Source organism: Pteropus medius, unplaced genomic scaffold, assembly GCF_902729225.1.
Source record: "Pteropus medius unplaced genomic scaffold, Ma_sr-lr_union100, whole genome shotgun sequence".
In the NCBI taxonomy this organism is placed as follows: domain Eukaryota; kingdom Metazoa; phylum Chordata; class Mammalia; order Chiroptera; family Pteropodidae; genus Pteropus; species Pteropus medius.
This window is the reverse complement of record NW_024355205.1, coordinates 6,869,885-6,889,065: the sequence shown is the minus strand read 5'-3', so window position 1 is coordinate 6,889,065 and position 19,181 is coordinate 6,869,885. Positions and strand designations below refer to the sequence as shown.

Here is a 19,181-nt window from a genome sequence, read left to right as displayed (position 1 = left end):
CCTAGACACATAATGTTAGAAGGAATCTATCTCCCTTAGATCTCTTGGATATGTCTGTCCTGTTTCCAGTCTTTGACTCACACTGCAGACCTGGTTATCATGTTTCTCTTCGGTAATTTACCTGATAATGTAATTGTCTGAAAGTCATATGTATAAATAGAAGTCTAATTTTATGTCTGACAGCTATTATACGCAGGACCAGCCCCTTGGGCATTCAACCTGTGCAGGGTCTCATGATAAGAAAGGTCCTACCTTTAGTTTAATGCTCTGCTGTCATCATCTTGAAATTCTCAATAATTTTGAATAAAGGGCTCTGCATTTTCATTTTGCAGTGAGCCTTGCAAATCCTGTAGCTGGAAATGACTTTATAAATCTAGGGCTTATTAGCCGCCTGCATTCAGCTATGGAGCAACATTTCACAATCAATTATATGCATACGTGAATGGTGTGAATAGCTAATCTTACTGCATATTGAACTCTTAACAAAGGAGCAAGTGAAGTTTGGTATTTGTACCAGTGTTCAAAGGAAGCTGCATGGAATTCCTGAGGTTTTTCTAAACAGATGTCTCCCGGTCACTTGGGATTCATCTGTCCAGTTGATATTGATTGGTTTTCGGTCATTTCCTTCCTGGCAATCACATGATATGTCTGCCACCTTTAGAGAAAAATCACTAACCAAGGACCATCACCACAGAACATCTTTCTCTTCCCATATTTATCTAAGTGTTACATAAAGTAACTCAAGACTTCCAGTTAAATTGTTAGATAGATACATTAAAGTTAGAAAACAATACAGTTCGCCTAAGTATACTTTTCATAATTATGTAGTATCATTAATTTTCTCTCTGTATTCTAATTTACTCCACGATCTCAATGTCCTTATCATGCCCATTTAGTTCCCATTTTTCTTTTTAAGCTACAAGGACTGCTAGACAGAAAAGAAGGGGGAGGGGAGGTAACTACAGGGCTGTTGGCGATGGGCTGAGCAGGCAGTAAAGCTGGAACTTACATCACTCCCAGTGGCTCATCAAGATGATTCCTGTAGATACATGCAGAATACTTGGAAACCCTTTAACAAGTAGTTTGGGGCCTAGGTAAATAACTGTCACTTCCATTTAAAAACTCTTATATGAAAAAGAAGAAACCAGTTACTTCTGTGAATTGATCCTGTGCTAAGGATTAAGAAGTAGGATTGGGAGTGGATGAACTTAAACATTTGATTATACGCTCCCTTTTTTTAGGACACATAAACTGGATTTCTCAGTTTTTGTTCAAGTATCTTTGGCTTAGATATGGTTCTTATGAGAAAATAGTAATAATTCAGACTGCAAACACCATTTTTTAATTTATAGACCATCTGTTTTACACAATGTCTTTCATTCATATGGTCCCAAATATTTAACAAATAGATTTAAAAAACTGTTGTAAAAACAGTTCTAGAGAGGAGAAAGACACAATGAAATCGGGAAAGTTCCAATCCTAGGCATATATACTCTTAGAAAGAAATGCGAGTTCCTAATAAAGGAAACTTTCCAGCCTCTACTTAATAGCTCTGAATCTTTCATATTATTCTCTCTCAGCTTCAGAATGGAAAAACTAACTGCTATGCTTTTGCCATCTAAAAGCATTTTAAGTTCCAATAATTTGAAAAATCATAGCTTTTAAAAACTAATCTTGCTAATATTGGCAAATAAAGCTTATATTGGTCACCTTTGTTGAACTTCATTGTTGTCATGAAGAGTGTAAGCCAGGGGAGCCACAAATGACCCACACTATAAAACTTGCCCCCAGTTTGTAGAAATCCCAGCTTACCTGAATATTGAGCTGCACCTTTTCCATCTCAACACCCAGAAATTTTGATTTGACATCGAAGATGCCCACATCTTCAGTAGATGTGATATCAAACAGAACATTTTTAAACCTAGTGAAGAAAGGAACACATGTGGAACTGCAAGTATATGCTTAAAGCTGAAACAAATTAATGAAATCCTAAGTTACTGTTCTTAGTGAATGGTCTACTGGGAAAAACTAAGGAAGTCATCCCAAACCTCCCATCCCTTCCCCAACTCTGCTCACTAAAACTAGGTTTGAAGGCTCTTGTTGAGATCTGTAGCTCATAGAGCACTGAAGTAGGTGCTTAATTTAAAAAAAAAGTAAAATATGGCTCTTGCTCTTAAAGAGCATACGATATAGTTGGAAATATATGAGACTCACAGAATATGAGAATTATTGACTTATACCACTGACAGGCCAGTTGAGTATTTTAGACAAGTTTTATAGAAACTTCCATGATGAAGAAACATTTTCTCTGAGTTGGTGTAGTGAGGAGAACGTTTGCTAGCATAAATGAAATAGAAGCCAGGCCTTGAGGGAAGGCAGGAGTTAGAAAGGAGGAGTGGGGTTGGCTTCTCCCAGACAAAGGACAAGGGAGTGATGGGGTACGGGGCTTATGGGGCCTTTAAAAATGAAGAACCCAGTGGCGCCTGGAGTGGGGCTCAAGCACACACACTGACAGCACACTGCCGGAGGGGCTCTGACCCCGGCGTCGGCATGCAGTCCGTGGCTTTAAAATTAGAAAGGCACTATTTTTCAATTGTAAATAAGCTCATTGATTAAAAAACCGAAAGAAGGTCTTTATTCTCACTGTATGACTCAGTTCTTTTGGAGGGAACGGGGAGGCTGGCAAATCCAGATGCACTGGACAAGCCATGGGAAACATAACCACTCGATCAGCACTTTGTACAACCCACGACACTAGATGCTCAAGGCCTGATGGGAAGAAGATTAGAGATGACAATACATGTCTTTTCCCCCTGTCATCTGTAATCAGGAGAAAGCCTTGATAGACCAAATGAAGCTCTCTTCAAAGGCCACAAGAAACCAAAGAAATGTGAGTCAGATTTTATGGGGGCGATTAGAGGGTGTTTGAGTTCTGTGCAGATTCCAGGTCACACTCACTGGTTTGTCTGCAGATCGTCTATTCCCAGCAGGACACCCTTCTCATGCAGCTTTGCTGCCGAGTACTTCACTGGCTTTGCTCTCCTCGTCCCCTTGGGTTCTCCTTTTCCATCTAGTTTAATTGATCTCCGAGAATTCCTAGTAAAATAAGAAGAAATTGTCTGTCGTCATGATGGCAAATCGGATGTTTCTGGTAGTGCAATAACCAGGTCTGGGTTGCATCTCACTGTTGAGGCCTGGCCGCCATGGCATTGGACGTGCAACTTTCTATCTTGTGGCAGTAGATGACAATTTTCCCCATGCAGTAAAACCTCACTATGAACTGCTTAAGGGAACACTATTTTCAAAGTGACTAAAGTGTGAATTACAGATTTTTTTTCATAAAACTAGTACTCTATTTTCTCAGGCATATTGAACTAAGTGGCTATATTAAGTCATTTTGCAAGCCAGCTTTAGAGCAATAACATGAGCTGCACACTGCTAAGTAAAGGTATCACTAGGACTGCTTTAATTTATTTAACAAATACAATGTAGCTAGCAATGTTCCAAGTGCTTTATAAATATTGCCTCACATTTACAAAATTAACATTTCCATAGTGCTTTGAAATAAATAAAATTCCTTTCTTATATGTTATTTCATTTGGCTCTCATACAGTACTTGTGAGTCTGGTACTCTTAATCTCACCTTGAAGATGAGAATAGAGAAGGTTCCAGAGAAGTTCATTGGACTGGTTCAAGATCACACAATGTGAGAGAGAATCAGAACCCAAATCCAGCTCACCTGACTGCAAGGACTGTAAGATGCCTTCAAGTAGTTGCAGTAAATATGTAAAGAAAACCCTTAACAACTTTATTTCTAGAGAATGTCAGCTTGACCAACGTTTTCCTCCCAGGAATAGAGTATAGTAATTTACAGGCCACAAGCAAATGAACTGAAATTCAGAATGAGTATGGTTCAAACAAATGAGGCTTAAATTTGGTTATTTCTCTTCAACAAATCTTCTGAGATTAATGTAATTGATTTTTCCATACAGCATCATTTCCTACTGTCAATTTGACTACAATGATTACAAAAAAATATATTACATATTTAAATGGGTAATTAAAACTTTATTAGTATTGACCTTAGTCTAGTGATAAGAATAATTATGAGCAAATCATACTCATTAACAGTGGTTTTATCATATATTAAAAATCTATAATATGTATGCTAATGGATAACAGAGAACTGCCAAATTTTGTCCTTTGTGTCGATAATGATTTTTTAAAAGCACTAAGCAATTTAAAGTCATTAAACTGCACTGTGCAGTTAGCAAACATCTGGAATTATCAGATGTTATCAAGAACATAAAATACTCTTTATTGTAAACATTCCAAAAACAAGAGTAATTTGTCTTTAATAGTGCTTAAAAGACACCTTTCGCTGAAAAAGACAAATGAAAGTTCTTCCTCAAGTGTTAAAGCTACTTGCTTAAAATACAACAGAGTAAGCTACTTTAATTTCAAGTGTGAAATTATGCTGATGGGGAATTAAAAAGTTTCTAAATTCACACCTGACTTCTTAGGTCACAGTGGTAAATCCTAAAACTGAGATTCTAGTTTTTGGCTATAAAATAAAGTAAAAAGTTTGCTTCTAAATCTTATCCAACAGCCCAGGAATGTAAAAGAATTGACACTCCATATAAATCATGACATTACAAATGAATTGAATATGTGATTTTAACTTACTTTATTTTTAAGTTGTCTAAACAAGTCTTTATGTAGGTGTCATAATAATTAATTTGCTCTTCATAGAATGCTGCCTTCTCATTAAGTGCTTTCAAGGTCTGCTGAAGTTTTGCCAACTCAGCTTTTCGAAGCTTACGATAGACTCTTTGATTTCGAATATCCTAAAACGACAAGTAAAGGCTATGATATGAGATTTAAGCAGAAGTTTGCTTTACAATCTTGCCGATTTGGGACAAGACGACCATCGAGTATTAAAGCGCTATCTGTGACTGTTAACTTGTAGTTTATCTCAGTTACCTTATTTTAATCTCTCTCACCCGCCCTTTTTCACTTTGTAACTGGCAAGTGTCTATATTTTGCTTCAAGAGAGTTGTTAAGGTTTATTTTTTTCTTGATAGAAAAGCAAAAAAGCAATTTTAGAATAACTGTACAATTAATTTAAGAAAAAATAGTGTTTTAAAAAGGGCACAAGGAAGACCTGAGGAGACGAGAAATTTCTTCAGCATACTGTGAACATTCTACTTTGAAGAATACGCTGAGGTTTACATTTAATCATTGCATTCATTTTAGAAAAAAGTAAAAATCAATACATTTTTAAATCTGGAAATTCTCAAGGTTTGCAAAAACAACAAATGGGCTCTCAAGACTGACTGAAAACAATGAACATTGATAACTATATAACTAATACTTGGATTTAAATAGAGTTCCTAGAACATAAAGTTATTAAAGCTGCTTACAGCTTACAAAACTATGCTACATTTAAAACTTACAGATATTTATTTTTGTAATTCTAGTTGGTAAATTATGAAAATGTTTCATTTAAGAAAATGGTGCCTGTTTAATATTATTTTTCCATTGTGGACAAAATAACATTCCCCATGGAATTCAAATACAGACAGACAAACATACTCTTGTTAAGTAAAAATTCACTAAATAGAATCTTTTGGTGAATGCCTTCCTGATAGCTTTTTTCTTTTTTAAGTCAAAAGCATCGACTTCTCCAGTACATAGTGCCAAAGAGAAATATTTTCCACCCCAGAGCTATAGAAAGAAATGTGTCACTCAGGCTAGGAGGAATAAGCCTAATGCCAGACCTGACCATGACTTTCCATAGACGCATGAAGCTGAGTGCGTTTCCCTCGCAGAAGGTAAAAAATTAAAATTTTTTTCTGATCACTTAACTGCCCTTAACCTCCAGGTTGATTTTAATTGGTGTGTTTGGCTAAAAGAAATGAAACGTCCTTTGAACCCAAATATCCTTTGAAACCAAATTTCCTTATCCTTGGCAAACAGATCTCAGCCAGTTCCTGTGATGTTTCCTTGCACTAATTTGAGATCCTTTTCTCAGGAAGTTTCTCATCTGTAAAAATATGGGACGAGAAAACAGAAACTAACCTTTAAGTCAGAATAGCATTTAGGCTAAACTACTTAGAGGCAAATTCTCAGTGACATAGAGTCACCATCTCAGTGTCAGGTCCTAAGGACAAATGGGCAAAGCCCTAACGGTTAACTTAAGAAAGAACTCTCCTGAAAGTGTCATTTTTAAAACCAGTAGGTATTGCTTAAAGGTATAGACAAAACCTATTACATTTCCTGGTCATTTATTTCTAGTGTGTGTCAACTTTCCTGATGATTTGGGGGAGTTGTGATCATTCTCTAGTAAAAGTCATCAATTGCTTTGAAAACTTAAAAAATCGGTCATAATGACCATTGTTTATACAACCACGAATTCCTCTTGTCACCTCACTGATTGCCCAGCATGTGACCAATGATTAGCAAATGTCTGCTAAGTGAAGAAAGAATACTATTTCCAAAAACCTTGGCAATCTCATTGAGAATGTCTTGGTATTTATTTTTGGATGACACGAGTCCCATCTGTTCCAATGTCCGAAGATTCCTCTGGATTTTCCTCTTCTTCTGCTCAAGGGGAAGTTGTGCATCTTCAACCATAGACTGGCTATGCTTCATTTCTTCTGGAGTCTTGGAATCTTTAATTGCACGGCTCACCATATCTGTGGCATGATCTGTTTCCTGAAAAGGGAATATCAAGATGTTGCTTTTTCCCTGATCCCCTATCTCACAGCTTTAGAACCTGCACAAGGCGAGTTAATGTCAAAATGAAAGAAGTCCTCAATCCAAAGTCCAAAGACCAGAATGCATTCTTCATGGGTTTTGAAATAGGTCTTTGAGAAGGAATTACTTCATATTTTTGAGAAACATAGCAGTAGAGGCAGGCCTAATTTGAACAAAATTCTAATAGCGACTTAACAGCTAAGGTAAGAAATCACCTTAGTAATGGACATAGTATAATGGATAACTGATATTTTGTAATTCCCTGGATGAAAGGATTTCAATTCCTGGATAGTCTCCTTGAGGAAACTAAAACTAGATTATCCATTAAAACCTGGCCTTCAGAACCCACTGAACTTTTACATATCAGCTATATTTATGGAGATTCATAAGCCAAGAAGGCAGTCAGAGACCTTTGTTGTGATAAGGGAACCATTTTCAAACTACCATCTTTAAAACACCTGGAGTTTCTTTGAACCAAAGAGAATAAGAGTATCCTAGCATACAAGAAGTTCCCAAATAAATGATGAGTAAATCAATGAATAAATTTGGATAATTTGTTTAAAAAAAAAACCAATAATAAAAAGAGACTGGTGATATTTCTATTTCACTATGCTACACAATTGATGGACAAATAGATGACGTCTAAGGCTAGAAACGTTATCAGACACATGTTGGACAGGTCAACATTATAGACACAGGAACAGTTTACCGGGTTAGCAGTAAAGAACAACAGCAGCAGCAGTAACCAACGTTACTGAGCACTTCATATGTGCCAGACATTATTCTGCCCTCTTAACATATTTTAGCTCCTTTATTCCTGTCCATAAATTGAATATTATTATTATTCTCATTTACAGTTGAGAAAACTGAGGCATAGAAATATTTCTAAGTGCCCATCGTTACCCAACTAGGATATTCAGAGCTATGCTTAATCTCAGAAGTCTATGTTCTTAGAGATTACGCTACATTTGGGGAAAAAGGAAATACCAATAAGAACTAAAATTCTCATACAAAATTAGTAGGATATTCCACCCATATTGTTTTTAAAAAAATGTTCATATATCAACAAACAACCTGGTTTTATTTTATATTTTTTAAATTAAAAACTGTGACAGAATTATTTCTTGGCAATCAATTAAATTAAGAATGATTCAGGAATATTATGTGTAGCTCTGCTCAGAAGTAACTAATTAGATAATTTTGTTAATTTTTGTTTAGGAAGTGGCAATTATTGATACTAAAGCAATAACAATGAAATTAATTCAGAACTAAACAATGCTGTATTTAAAAGATGTTGATAAAAAATTTAATAATAAAACTTTGTTATGAAACTTTACTTACACCACAATAATGGTGCTCTGACCCAACGGACTCAAGACATTCGCTTCTGAAGTATTTAGAAAACAGTTTTAATGTGAGACACTTCTTTGTTTCTTCAATTTAGGAAATATATAAAATATGAAAGGTATTTTTCTACATCCTGTAGACCAGACCTACCTCTTAACAGACTTATCTGCCCATCCACTGACTGATAAAGTTTATGCTGAACATTCAGAGGCTTTGAAAGACCCAGAACTATCTTCCTAGTATAGGACAAAGTTATATTCAGCATAAATTTGGTGCTATGTTTTCTATTTAATTTCCATTGATACACTCTATGGATTTTATATATAGTTGAACTCTTTGGCCAGAGTAATAGATAAAATTCCTTACTTCCAAACCATGTCAGATATAGTTTCTCTGAGATAACAGTAAACATTTGGCATGAAGATTAATAAAGATTATTATATATGTTAATATATAATAATATATCTGTAGAACTTATTTTACATTCAAAGATGAATTACCTGTTGTGTAGTGGCTGGTGTCTCTAAGATTTCTGTCAATGTGCTCCCTGGCTGGTTCCGGATTACATCGATTATCAGCTTTTTGGTCCTTACAAAATAGAGAAAGAAGAGAAAGACTTTCAGACAGTAGTACTGATGTATGAAAATCCGCTTCTCCTGAGTGAGTGCACAAACACATACAAAAATGAAGCTTCAAAGATAATCCCTTGAAATAAAACAATCTTGCAGAAATTCACCACATCTGCACTAAGGCTCCCAAAAGTTTGTGAATGCTTGATAATTAAAGTCTGGGTCTTATATGCATGATGTAGTAGGATTACACTGTCAGTAGAGACACAGGTACAGCATGGCATAAGGTTCCTTTTCTAAATGCTTTTTCTTCTTTTTAGACTGAGACTACTTTTTGATGAGCAGGAGGGACAAGTGCTGATTTGGCCCGCTGCTCTAGAGGGTGCAAGAATGATATCTAATATCCCCCTTTCCTGACTTTAATAACTTTAAACTTCTGAGCCTGTTTAATACATCATAAGACTTAGGAAACAGACTAACTGATAGCCTTCTTGCTCTGAGAAACAGTTAGAAGGCCAGCATGAGCAGAAGTCCTGTGTGGGCTGTGGAGGCTTTGGCTGTTGGCTGACACAGCAACGAGGAGGATGAGTGTTTAAGAACCTCAGATCTGGTGGAGAAACTAATACATTGGCTCGGGTTCTTGTCTTCAGGTGGTAGAGAACAGAAGAGCTGCTCTGTAGAAAGTTAGGAGCTGGAAAACTCCTCTGAAAGTGCTAAAACCATGTATTTTTCCATACGTGTTCTTTATGGTAATCAGCCACCTCTTCCTAAAGGCAAATGGTCAAGTTTGCTCACTTTTATGTAATATGGGGACAGTATTACTGGATATAGCTTTCCTTCCAAAAAAAGGAAACAAACAGAAGTTGCCTTAAGTTCTAAACATCTCTTTCATTGTCTTAAGTTTCATTTTTATTGCAGTTCTGTTGTTGCATTTAACCTCTGTTCTTTCAAAGGCATTACACGGTATCATTGGATGATGAATTTCTTCCTCAACTGCAACAAGAAATGTTCACACAGCATGAAAATTGGAAAATGCAAACAAAACATTATTAAGTTTGGAAGCATGGGGCAAATGCTCCCAAATGACAGAGTAAACCCTTAGTTAATTCAAAAAATGTTATTTTTTAAAAAAGAATAAAATCCGATAAACCATCTGTAAATATTATTTTTCTTACTTCTTACTTATTGCAAGTCTGTATGAAAAGAATGATCACAACCATTTCCTATGACCCATGACCCTTCACTGCTGGGGATTTATGGACTGTCTGCGAGTGCACAGATAAACACTCTGCCAAGAGTCAAAGGTGGGCACCCAGCTAATTATAGCCACGTGGGACATGGCACTGTTCCTAAGGCCGCTTAGAGAGCCAAGTGTCATTCCTCCGCATGTAACCTCTTCCCCCAATCATCATTATACATATATTAAACAGGAACATTGAGTTAAAAATAAAAGCTTTGGATGATTTAAAAAATGTAAACACAGTGACTGTCTCTTATTTGAAATAATATTCTAGGAACTACTTATGATATACGCTTCCAAGAAACTCCTAGCTCATCTCTCTTTAGAGAAGCTATCTGATGACTAAAATGACTGGGGTTACTAAAATGTGCCCTGACAGAGACAAAGGAGGTTTATTTGCCCAAGAATTGCTGGGGAATAAACTGCCCATACAGACTCTTTCCTTGGAATTTTGCTTTATGTCAGGCCTGTGGAATCCACTGCCAAAGTTCTACCCCAGACATCCCATGTATAAGTTACATCCAGTTTCATGACAGGGAAGTCACCACCTCGCCTGCAGTGTGCCCAGTGGTTAAGAACATTGGGATCAGACAGAGCTGAGGTCGAACTGGGGCTGCTGTTGCTTACTAGTTGTGCAGATTTGTACAAATTAAATAATCCCTATAGGTTCCCCCCTGCCCCCATTTACATAATGGGAATCTCTCTGAGGACTGATGCAAGGACTGAATGAAAAGATGTATGCAAAGCCTTTTGCTAGAGTCTGACATGTGGTAAGCACTCACACGGTCACTAAAGCTGTGCTGCCCAAAATGGCAGTCGCTGGCCACAGGTGGCATTTGAGCACTTGAACCGTGGCTAGTCCAAACTGAGATGTGCTGTAAGCATGAAATACACACTGGAGTTTGAAGGCTTAGTATGAAAAAATGTACAATTGTCTCATTAACAGTTTTTTACACTAATTAAATATTGAAATAACATTATGGCTATATTGAGTTAAATAAAATATAATTAATTTCACCTGTTTTATAAAAGTATGGCTTCTGGAAAGTTTAAAATTACTTACGTGGCTCATATCCAATTTCTTTTGGCAAGTGCAGCATTGGAACATTCCATTCTTAAAAGGGAAGCTCACTCTGAGAGGCCTGCCCTCCAGTGATGTCCACTCACTGGACCAAATTGTCATAGGACTTCAGCACTAGGGGGGACCTTTGGGAAACAGTCTAACCTCTGATTTTACAAATGAGGCAACTAAGATCTAAGAGGTTCAATGGTTACACAAAGATCACTCTCTATTTTCTAGAGTTGCAGAAAACAAGTTGGATTCCCTTTCCACATCATCAGCCCTCATAAACCTGCCGAGAGATGCCAGAACCATGACTTCATTCTCTCTTCTACTACCTTTCTTTCTTCCAAGTGAAACCCCTCATTTCCCTAAGCCTCTTCACAATTAGATTTAAAGAGAGTTCATAGTCCTGCTCACATTTCAGTTTGCCAATGACCTTAAGACATGTCCCCTTCCCCTAGCCCAATGCAAACACAATATTCTAGATATGGTCTGACCAGTATAAATCAACTGGTTAGAATATTGATCCCATGACTGTTCAAACAATATGTAAGACAGGCTGATAAAACCAAGGACTCTGTGCCCTATCTGAATGTTGATGTATCCAACTCTGAGGAAGAATTAAGAAAAAAAAAATACATCAGTTTATTCATCATAGCTGTGCTCGAATCCCACTGTCGGTAAATGAGACCACATGGTGTTTGTCAACTGGTGTGGCTCCTTAGGTTTGACTACTCATGTGGCACCTGTTATTATACTTGAACCAGTAGCATTCCTGAACCTCCTCCTCTGTCATTGTCTTACAAGCTTGAAAGAAATTTAGTGTTTGTGGCAATTAAGGGATATTTCCAATTGTTTAAAATTCTAATAACATGATTATATATTTTTATCACCCTACCTCAAACAACACATTAGTCATTTAGTACTCATGTCAGTTTGGACCAAAGGCAAGGAAATCTCTCAATTGGGATGATGGATGCCTAAACTGAATCATGTGATAGAAAAAAAATTCTTAAGAGATGACAACTTAAGCACTTTGGCAGCTAAGTATGATTAAAAACCACAAATATTGCCTTTTATTTAAACACACATATTTTTGTAGAAAAACAAGCTTAATAAAAGCCATAAGGCTCACATATTTTACACTGAATCATAAGTTATAATGAGATTTACAACTGTGTAATTCTAATTTATAAGATGTTAATGCATGGCTTCATTTGCTCGTCATAGCCTTTCTTTCTCCCTCTCTCTCTCCCCACTTCTCTATTTGATTGGATAAGAAAATTGATGGTTAGGTGACTTGCTCTGAGTCTTATGGCTAATTAGTGAAAGTAAAGGTCTCCGCCAATAGTAGGATTTTGAAGTGTGCTCAAAGGAAGGCCTTCTAGAAGCCAGAAGTCTATGAAAGCAGTGAATTATCAGATAATGAGCCAATAGCCTTTTTTGTATCAATGGAAAAGTTGATCCTACAATTTACATGGAATTGCAAGGCACCTCAAATAGCCAAAAAAATCTAGGGGGAAAAAAAAGTTGGAGGACTCACACTTCCCACTTCAAAATTTACTTGAAAACCACAGTGATCATCACAATGTGGTACTAGTATAAGGAGAGATATCTAGACCAATGAAATAGAATAGAGAGTCTAGAAAGCCATACTTGTATGGTCAATTAGCTTTCGACAAGGGTGCCTATACCATTCAATGGAGAAAAGACAGTCTCTTTAAGAAATGATGGTGGGTTAACTCAGTATCCATATACAAAAGAGGATGAAATTGGACCCTTACCCTACACCATACATAAAAATTAGCTCAAAAGGGATCATAGACCTAAATGTAAAAGCTAAAATTATAGAACTCTTAGAAGAAGACATAGGAGTAAATCTTCATGACGTTTATTGGCAACGAATTCTTATGACACCAAAAGCATAAACAACAACAAAAAAATATGTAAACTGGACTTCATTAGGTTAAAAAACTTTTGTGCAGAAAAGGATATTGCCAAGAGCATAAAAAGACAACCAATAGAATGGGGGTAAAGATTATCTGATAGGGGTTTACTATCCAGAATATATAAAGAACTCTTACAACACTGCAACAAAAGACAAGCAATCCAATTAAAAAAAATAGGCCAACGACTGGAATAGATATTTCTATAAGGAAGATATACAATGGCTGACAGGCACATAGAAAGATGTTTAACATTATTAATCATTAGGGAAATACAAATCAAAACCACAAAGAGATATTATGCTTTATACCCACTAGGATATTGGTGAATATGTGGAAAAATCGAAACTCTCATACCTCGTGGGAGAATATAAAATGGCTCAGCCACTGTGGAAAAAAGTTTGGCAGTTCCTCAAAAAAGCTAAACATAGAATTATCATAAGACCTAGCAATTTCACTCCTAGGTATATACCCAAAAGAACTGGAAACAGGTGGTCAAATAAAAACTTCCACACAAATGTTCATAGCAGTTACTATTCACAATAGCCAAAATATGGAAACAACCCAAATATCCATGATAAATGTGGTGTATCCATATAACGGAATATTATTCAACCAAATATATTATGCCGAATAAAATAAGCCAGACACAAAAGGCCACATATTGTATATAAAATTCCATTTATATAAAATTTTCAGAATGGGCATATTCAGAGACAGAAAGCAGATTAGTGGCTACCAAAGACTGGGGAGCAGGGCCTGGAAAGATGCCCCAAAGGTCCCGGGTAGTGACTGCTTAATGAATATGGGGTTTACTTTTGGGATGATGAACATGTTTTTGAACTAGATACTAGTGATGGTTGCACAACATTCTGAATACACGAAATGCCACTGAATTGTACACTTTAAAAGGTTAAAAATGATAAATTTTAAGTTATGCGTATTTTACCATAATAAAAAAATAAAAACAAAACCACCGACTGGCTCTACTTAGTCCAGAGATTAAAGGGGTGACTATTTGTTTCCAAGGTACTGTGGGAAGCTGGGAGAGAGCCACGTGAGGGCTAGGGCAGGTAGGACAAAGCCCAGGTTTCTCTGGCTAAGACATCACTGGCCAACGTGCCTGCCTTTCATGGCTTGGCTTTTAAAATGTGAATTCCAAAAATTCTCAGAACCATGGAGACTTACATTCAGAAATAAGCATAAACATACACGCTATTCAGATCTGATATTTTAGACTACTCAAGTTGCGATTTCCATTCATTAACGCAGACATTTGAGTTGACCGCATTTAGAAAATGATGTTCAAATAATAGAAATGAAAACATTTCTTCACATTATTTCCAAGGGCAAAGCTTATGAGATCATAGGATACTTGCATAGAGGAACCACACAATCTGTATTTCCAGTTACCTTTATAATTGGCACTTGCTCAGAGGAACCCAGGCAATAGACTGCACAGTTTTCTTTCTTTGCTCTGTTGCCCTGCCCTGTGTTCTCGCTCCACAATTTCAATCTGACTTGGTAATCAGTAGTCTAAAAGAAGTGCCCTCAATTTATGAGGCCAAGGTTGTGTACAAGTCCTGTACATTTTCTTCTGTCCTGCAGTGGAGCTGTGCTCTCAACCATCAGACTGTCAATGTGCTGTTACTGGCTTGCTCATCTCCCTAGCATCAAGCCCCGTGCCGTGGACACAAAGTAGGTACTCAGATATTTGCTACTTGAACAAATGGAGCCTTAGATGATCTGAGGACAAAAATAAACAAGCCTAATGGAAACATCACATATCATAACACAGCATACCAAGTAAGCTTTTTTTGGCCATTTTCATGGGTGACTGAATATCTGGAAAAAAATCAACTGGAAATGAGTACTGTCTGGAGCATGTCAGTGGCAGAACTGAAAGCTCTTGTCACAAATGAAAATAATCTCAGAACTCAAGACATGTAGCTTGGAAGCGATCTGTGAAGTATTATTTATATACACACTTAATCCCTCTTATCTCTATTTCCCACTTCCATTCTCCATCTCATCCCAATACACAACTGCTCTAATGTGCTAACATGTATCCTTTTGTTTATGTAAGTTCTTAAAAACTGTGTTGTTCGGTGAGCAAGTGTTTTTAGTTTATGGTGTTTTAATTTATGGTATTATCACGGATCTCATTCTTTCTTACTCTATGTGTAAAAAATTGGTGTAGAATATCCAAGATGCCTTGATGGAAACAATACCCTATTAACAAAAACGTGAACGTTTCATTTGAAATCTTTGGCGGCAGGAAGTAGGGTCTAAATAAAGTCAAAGCTGGTAAACATATCCAGTCTTAGTTTAATAGGAAGGAAGGCTAATAAATCAGATAATAGCATTGTGCATGCGCCTTTACATTACCATTTTATATCACAAATTAAATTTGATTCGAGGTATTTCCTCACTAGTCTTTTGACCACTCTGAAACAGATATTTCTCTTGAGTTATCTACGGACTTTCACAGGCTGAGTTAATCATTTCTTAAAGGAAAGGAATCACATGACAACATGGAAAACAAAAAAAGAAGACAAGCTTTAAAAACTATTGTAATATTTAGTTCCCCCTTAAATTATAAAGTCTATTATCCTTTGTTTGGTTAGATGTTTGATGCATAAACATAATGTATTTCCATATTTAGACACTCTAACATGAATTATTTGGGGATTTAGTCTTATTTGAATTTGTCCAATTTAAGACGATTAATTGGAGACATGTGCCCTATAAGTCCCAAACTTACTTTATCATGAGGCTTTGGCTGTCTATAGTTTCACCATCTCCTAGGTCGTACTTGCTTGTCAGGGAAAGGGAAATCTCAGTCTTTGAGAGCTGACTTAGTGTATTTGCCTTGTTAGGGTCATTGGGATCAATGGCTCCTTCTCCTGTGAAACAAACATTGTTACACAGTATAAATATATATATATGCCTTACTGTTAAAATGTACAGCTGAAACTTATTCGATTTTGTTAACCAATGTCACAATAAAAATAAAATAAAAAAAAAAAAGTCTCAGTAGTTGGACGGGAGATCATGGTCTTCATAAAAAAAAAAACACATTCCAACATACTTAAAGTGGCTCTTAGAATCCTTGATTTAAACATTAAAATAACGAGACATAGATATTCAAAATAAGAAAAAATTACTAAAAAAAAGAACTATTGAAATCCTTAGAGAACAGAGCAAGACATTTAGCTCTTTTCTTTGTAACAGAGGTTGACAAATCCTTTTTTGATATATTTACAACTTACCTTCAAGAATATCAAATTGTTTTTACAATCTAGGATACTACAAATTACAGAATCTTAAATGTAGGAAGTAGCTAGTGTACTTATTATCTTTTAAATAAACTTAGGTATCAAATTCCAAAAACATTTTGATGTAGGATAGGAAAAACCAACCAACCAACCAGCCAACCAACCAACCAACCAACCAACCAACCTACTAAATACAAGCCAGAGGGTAAGTAGAAAGTATAAGCTCTTACCAAGAAAAGATTCAACATTAGGTACTTCTCCCAGCAATTCCAACAGTTCATTCAGTAAGTCATGTTTTTCAGGTGCAATTGCCTCCCTGTGTTCCAGCAGGAGCTTTGTATAGAAAGTAACACACAAAGATAAAAAGTAAATTCTCTACTGCTACCATATTTACATAGTTCCCTTTCCAGTTTTTCATAATTTTCTTCTGATATTATTTGAATCTTAAACATGTGTCTGACGTTTATTAAAATTAGAGACCACAGAGAGATACAGTTTTTATTTCATCTTAGAGAGAAGTGCCTACTCTTCACAGAGAAATTGTAGCTTTTTGAAAGTTGCTCATAAACCCTCTTTCAGCAATACTTTGCAAGATCTGCTGAGGCACAGCTTTCCTCCTAACTCCTATGCTCCACTCCATCTTTATAAAAGAAAGTCAAAGTTGGGGGAAAGAATCAAAAAACAGTGAGAAGTCTCTTGGTTAACACTGGTAGCCAACTGGAAGAGCATTTCCATATCTCTTCAGAGAAAAATTATGCAGTAATCAAATACTATAGCTATTTTAAAAATCACCTCTATTAGCTATTTTAATCTGTCTGGCACTAAAGGTCTTTGATGAGTAGGAATGGGGGAAATGCCTGTATGGTTCCTTGGCCTGAGACCTAGATGTACCAGCAGGTTCCTCCTTTCTCCATCCCCAAAAAAGGATCAAAGATGAGTAACACCGCTGGGGTGTTTTGCCAGGTCTTAGAGGAAACATTCTCGACTGTGGAGGAGAAGCAGCATTGGAGGGGAAAACCATGACGGACATCTGCTTTTGTTTGCATTTAGAATCAAAACAATGTTTCCAAAGTATGGTACTCCTGGTGATATGAAATATAATTTTAGTTGTTTTGAGTAACTATCTCACAAAACTCTGAATCGTGATGATACAATTATTCTTTTCCACTTTCAATCTATTTTTTTCAAAAGCTTTATTTAGATATAATTAACATACCATCAAATCCACTCATTTAAAATGTATGATGTGATGATTTTTAGTATATTCAAAGAATATTGCAACCATCGCCACTGTAGAATTTCAGAGCATTTTCATCTCTCTAAAAGAAACTGTACTCATTAGCAGTTACTTCCCATTACCTCTCCCTCCTAGGCCCTGGAAACAATTCATCTACTTTCTGTCTCTGTAGATTTAGCTGTTCTAGACCTTCATATGAATGGAATCATACAATTTGTGGCCTTTTGTAATGGCTCCTTTCACTGAGAAGAATGATTTCAAGCTTCATCTATGTTGTCGCATGAATCAGTACTTCATTCCTCTTTATTGCTGAATATTCCATTACATGGAGATGTCACTTAATTCATTCATCTGTTGATGGTCATTTGTTTCCACTTTTTGGCTATTATGATGCTATGAACATTCATGTACAACTTTTTGTATGAACATATGTTTTCAATTTTTTCTGAGTGCATACTTAGGAGTGGAATTGCTGCACCATATAGCAATTCCATGTTTACCATTTAGGAATTGCCAAACCGATTTCCAAAGTGGCTGCACAATTTTACATTTCCACTAGCACTGTATGAGGGTTTCAATTATTCTACAACCTTGCCAACTTTTGTCATTACCTGACTTTGATTCTAGCCATCCCAGTGGGTGTGTAGTTGATACCCTCACTGGGGTTTTGATTTGCATCCTCTGATGACTAACGATGATGATGAGTATCTTTTCATGTATTTATTGGCCATTTGTACAGGCATACTTTGGAGATATTTTGGTTCAGTTCCAGACCACCCCAATAAAAAGCATTGCAATAAAATGAGTCGTGTTCTTTTTGCTGGTGGAGGACCTTACCTTTAATTTGTAAAAAAATGCAACATCTGTGAAGTGTGATAAAGCAAAGTACAATAGTACAAGGTTTCCTTGGAGAAAAGTCTATTCAGATCATTTGTCCATTAAACATTTTTATTTTTAATTGTAGTAAAATATACATAAAATCTACCATCTTAACTATTTTTTAGTGTACAGTTCAGTAGTTAAGTATATTCCCATTGTACAATCAATCTCCATAACTCATCTCTCAAAACTGAAACTCTATAGACATTAAAAGACATCTTCCTATTCTACCATTCTACTTTTTTGTCTCTGAATTTGACTATCGCGTACCTTATGTAACTGGAATCATACAGAATTTGTCCTTTTGTGACTGGCTTATTTTACTTAGTATAATGTCCTCAAGGTTCATTCATGTTGTAGTGTGTGTCAGAATTTCCTTCCTGTTGAAGGCTGAATAATATTTTATTGTATGTAGATACCACATTTTGTTTATCTATTCATCCATTGATAGACACTTGAGTTGCTTCCACCTTTTGGCTACTGTATAATGCTGCTATGAACACAGGTGTTCAAACATCTCTTCTACTCTGTTTTCAGTTCTGTTGAGTATATACCCAGAAATGGAATTGCTAGATCATATGGTAATTGTATTTTTAATTTTTTGAGGAACTACCATACTATTTCCCACAGTAGCTGTACAATTTTACATTTCCGTCAATAGTGTAAAAGGATTCCAATTTCGCCACATCTTTGCCAACACTAATTTTCTATTTTTTTGAAGACAGGCATCAAATGGGTGTGAGGTGGTATCTCACTGTGGTTATTTCCCACCGTCTCCCTTGCTCCACCCTGCCAAATCGAATGGTAGATTTATTGGCTGTTTCTGGTAATATAATAAGGCGAAATCATTGTGATTTTGCTTT

The 19,181-nt window shown here is 36.2% G+C and overlaps 1 protein-coding gene across 1 annotated transcript in view; it reads right to left on the bottom strand.

Annotated features, from left to right (window-relative positions):
• IQGAP2 (IQ motif containing GTPase activating protein 2) overlaps window positions 1-19,181 on the bottom strand; it is a 251,621-nt gene that overhangs the window by 2,772 nt on the left and 229,668 nt on the right. The window contains exons 29-35 of the mRNA XM_039857724.1: window positions 16,433-16,535; window positions 15,689-15,830; window positions 8,607-8,694; window positions 6,505-6,717; window positions 4,687-4,847; window positions 2,959-3,096; window positions 1,813-1,921 (exon numbers count right to left, since the gene is read on the bottom strand). Of these exons, the coding sequence (XP_039713658.1) occupies window positions 1,813-1,921; window positions 2,959-3,096; window positions 4,687-4,847; window positions 6,505-6,717; window positions 8,607-8,694; window positions 15,689-15,830; window positions 16,433-16,535 (954 nt within the window). The remainder of the gene's footprint in view (window positions 1-1,812; window positions 1,922-2,958; window positions 3,097-4,686; window positions 4,848-6,504; window positions 6,718-8,606; window positions 8,695-15,688; window positions 15,831-16,432; window positions 16,536-19,181) is intronic.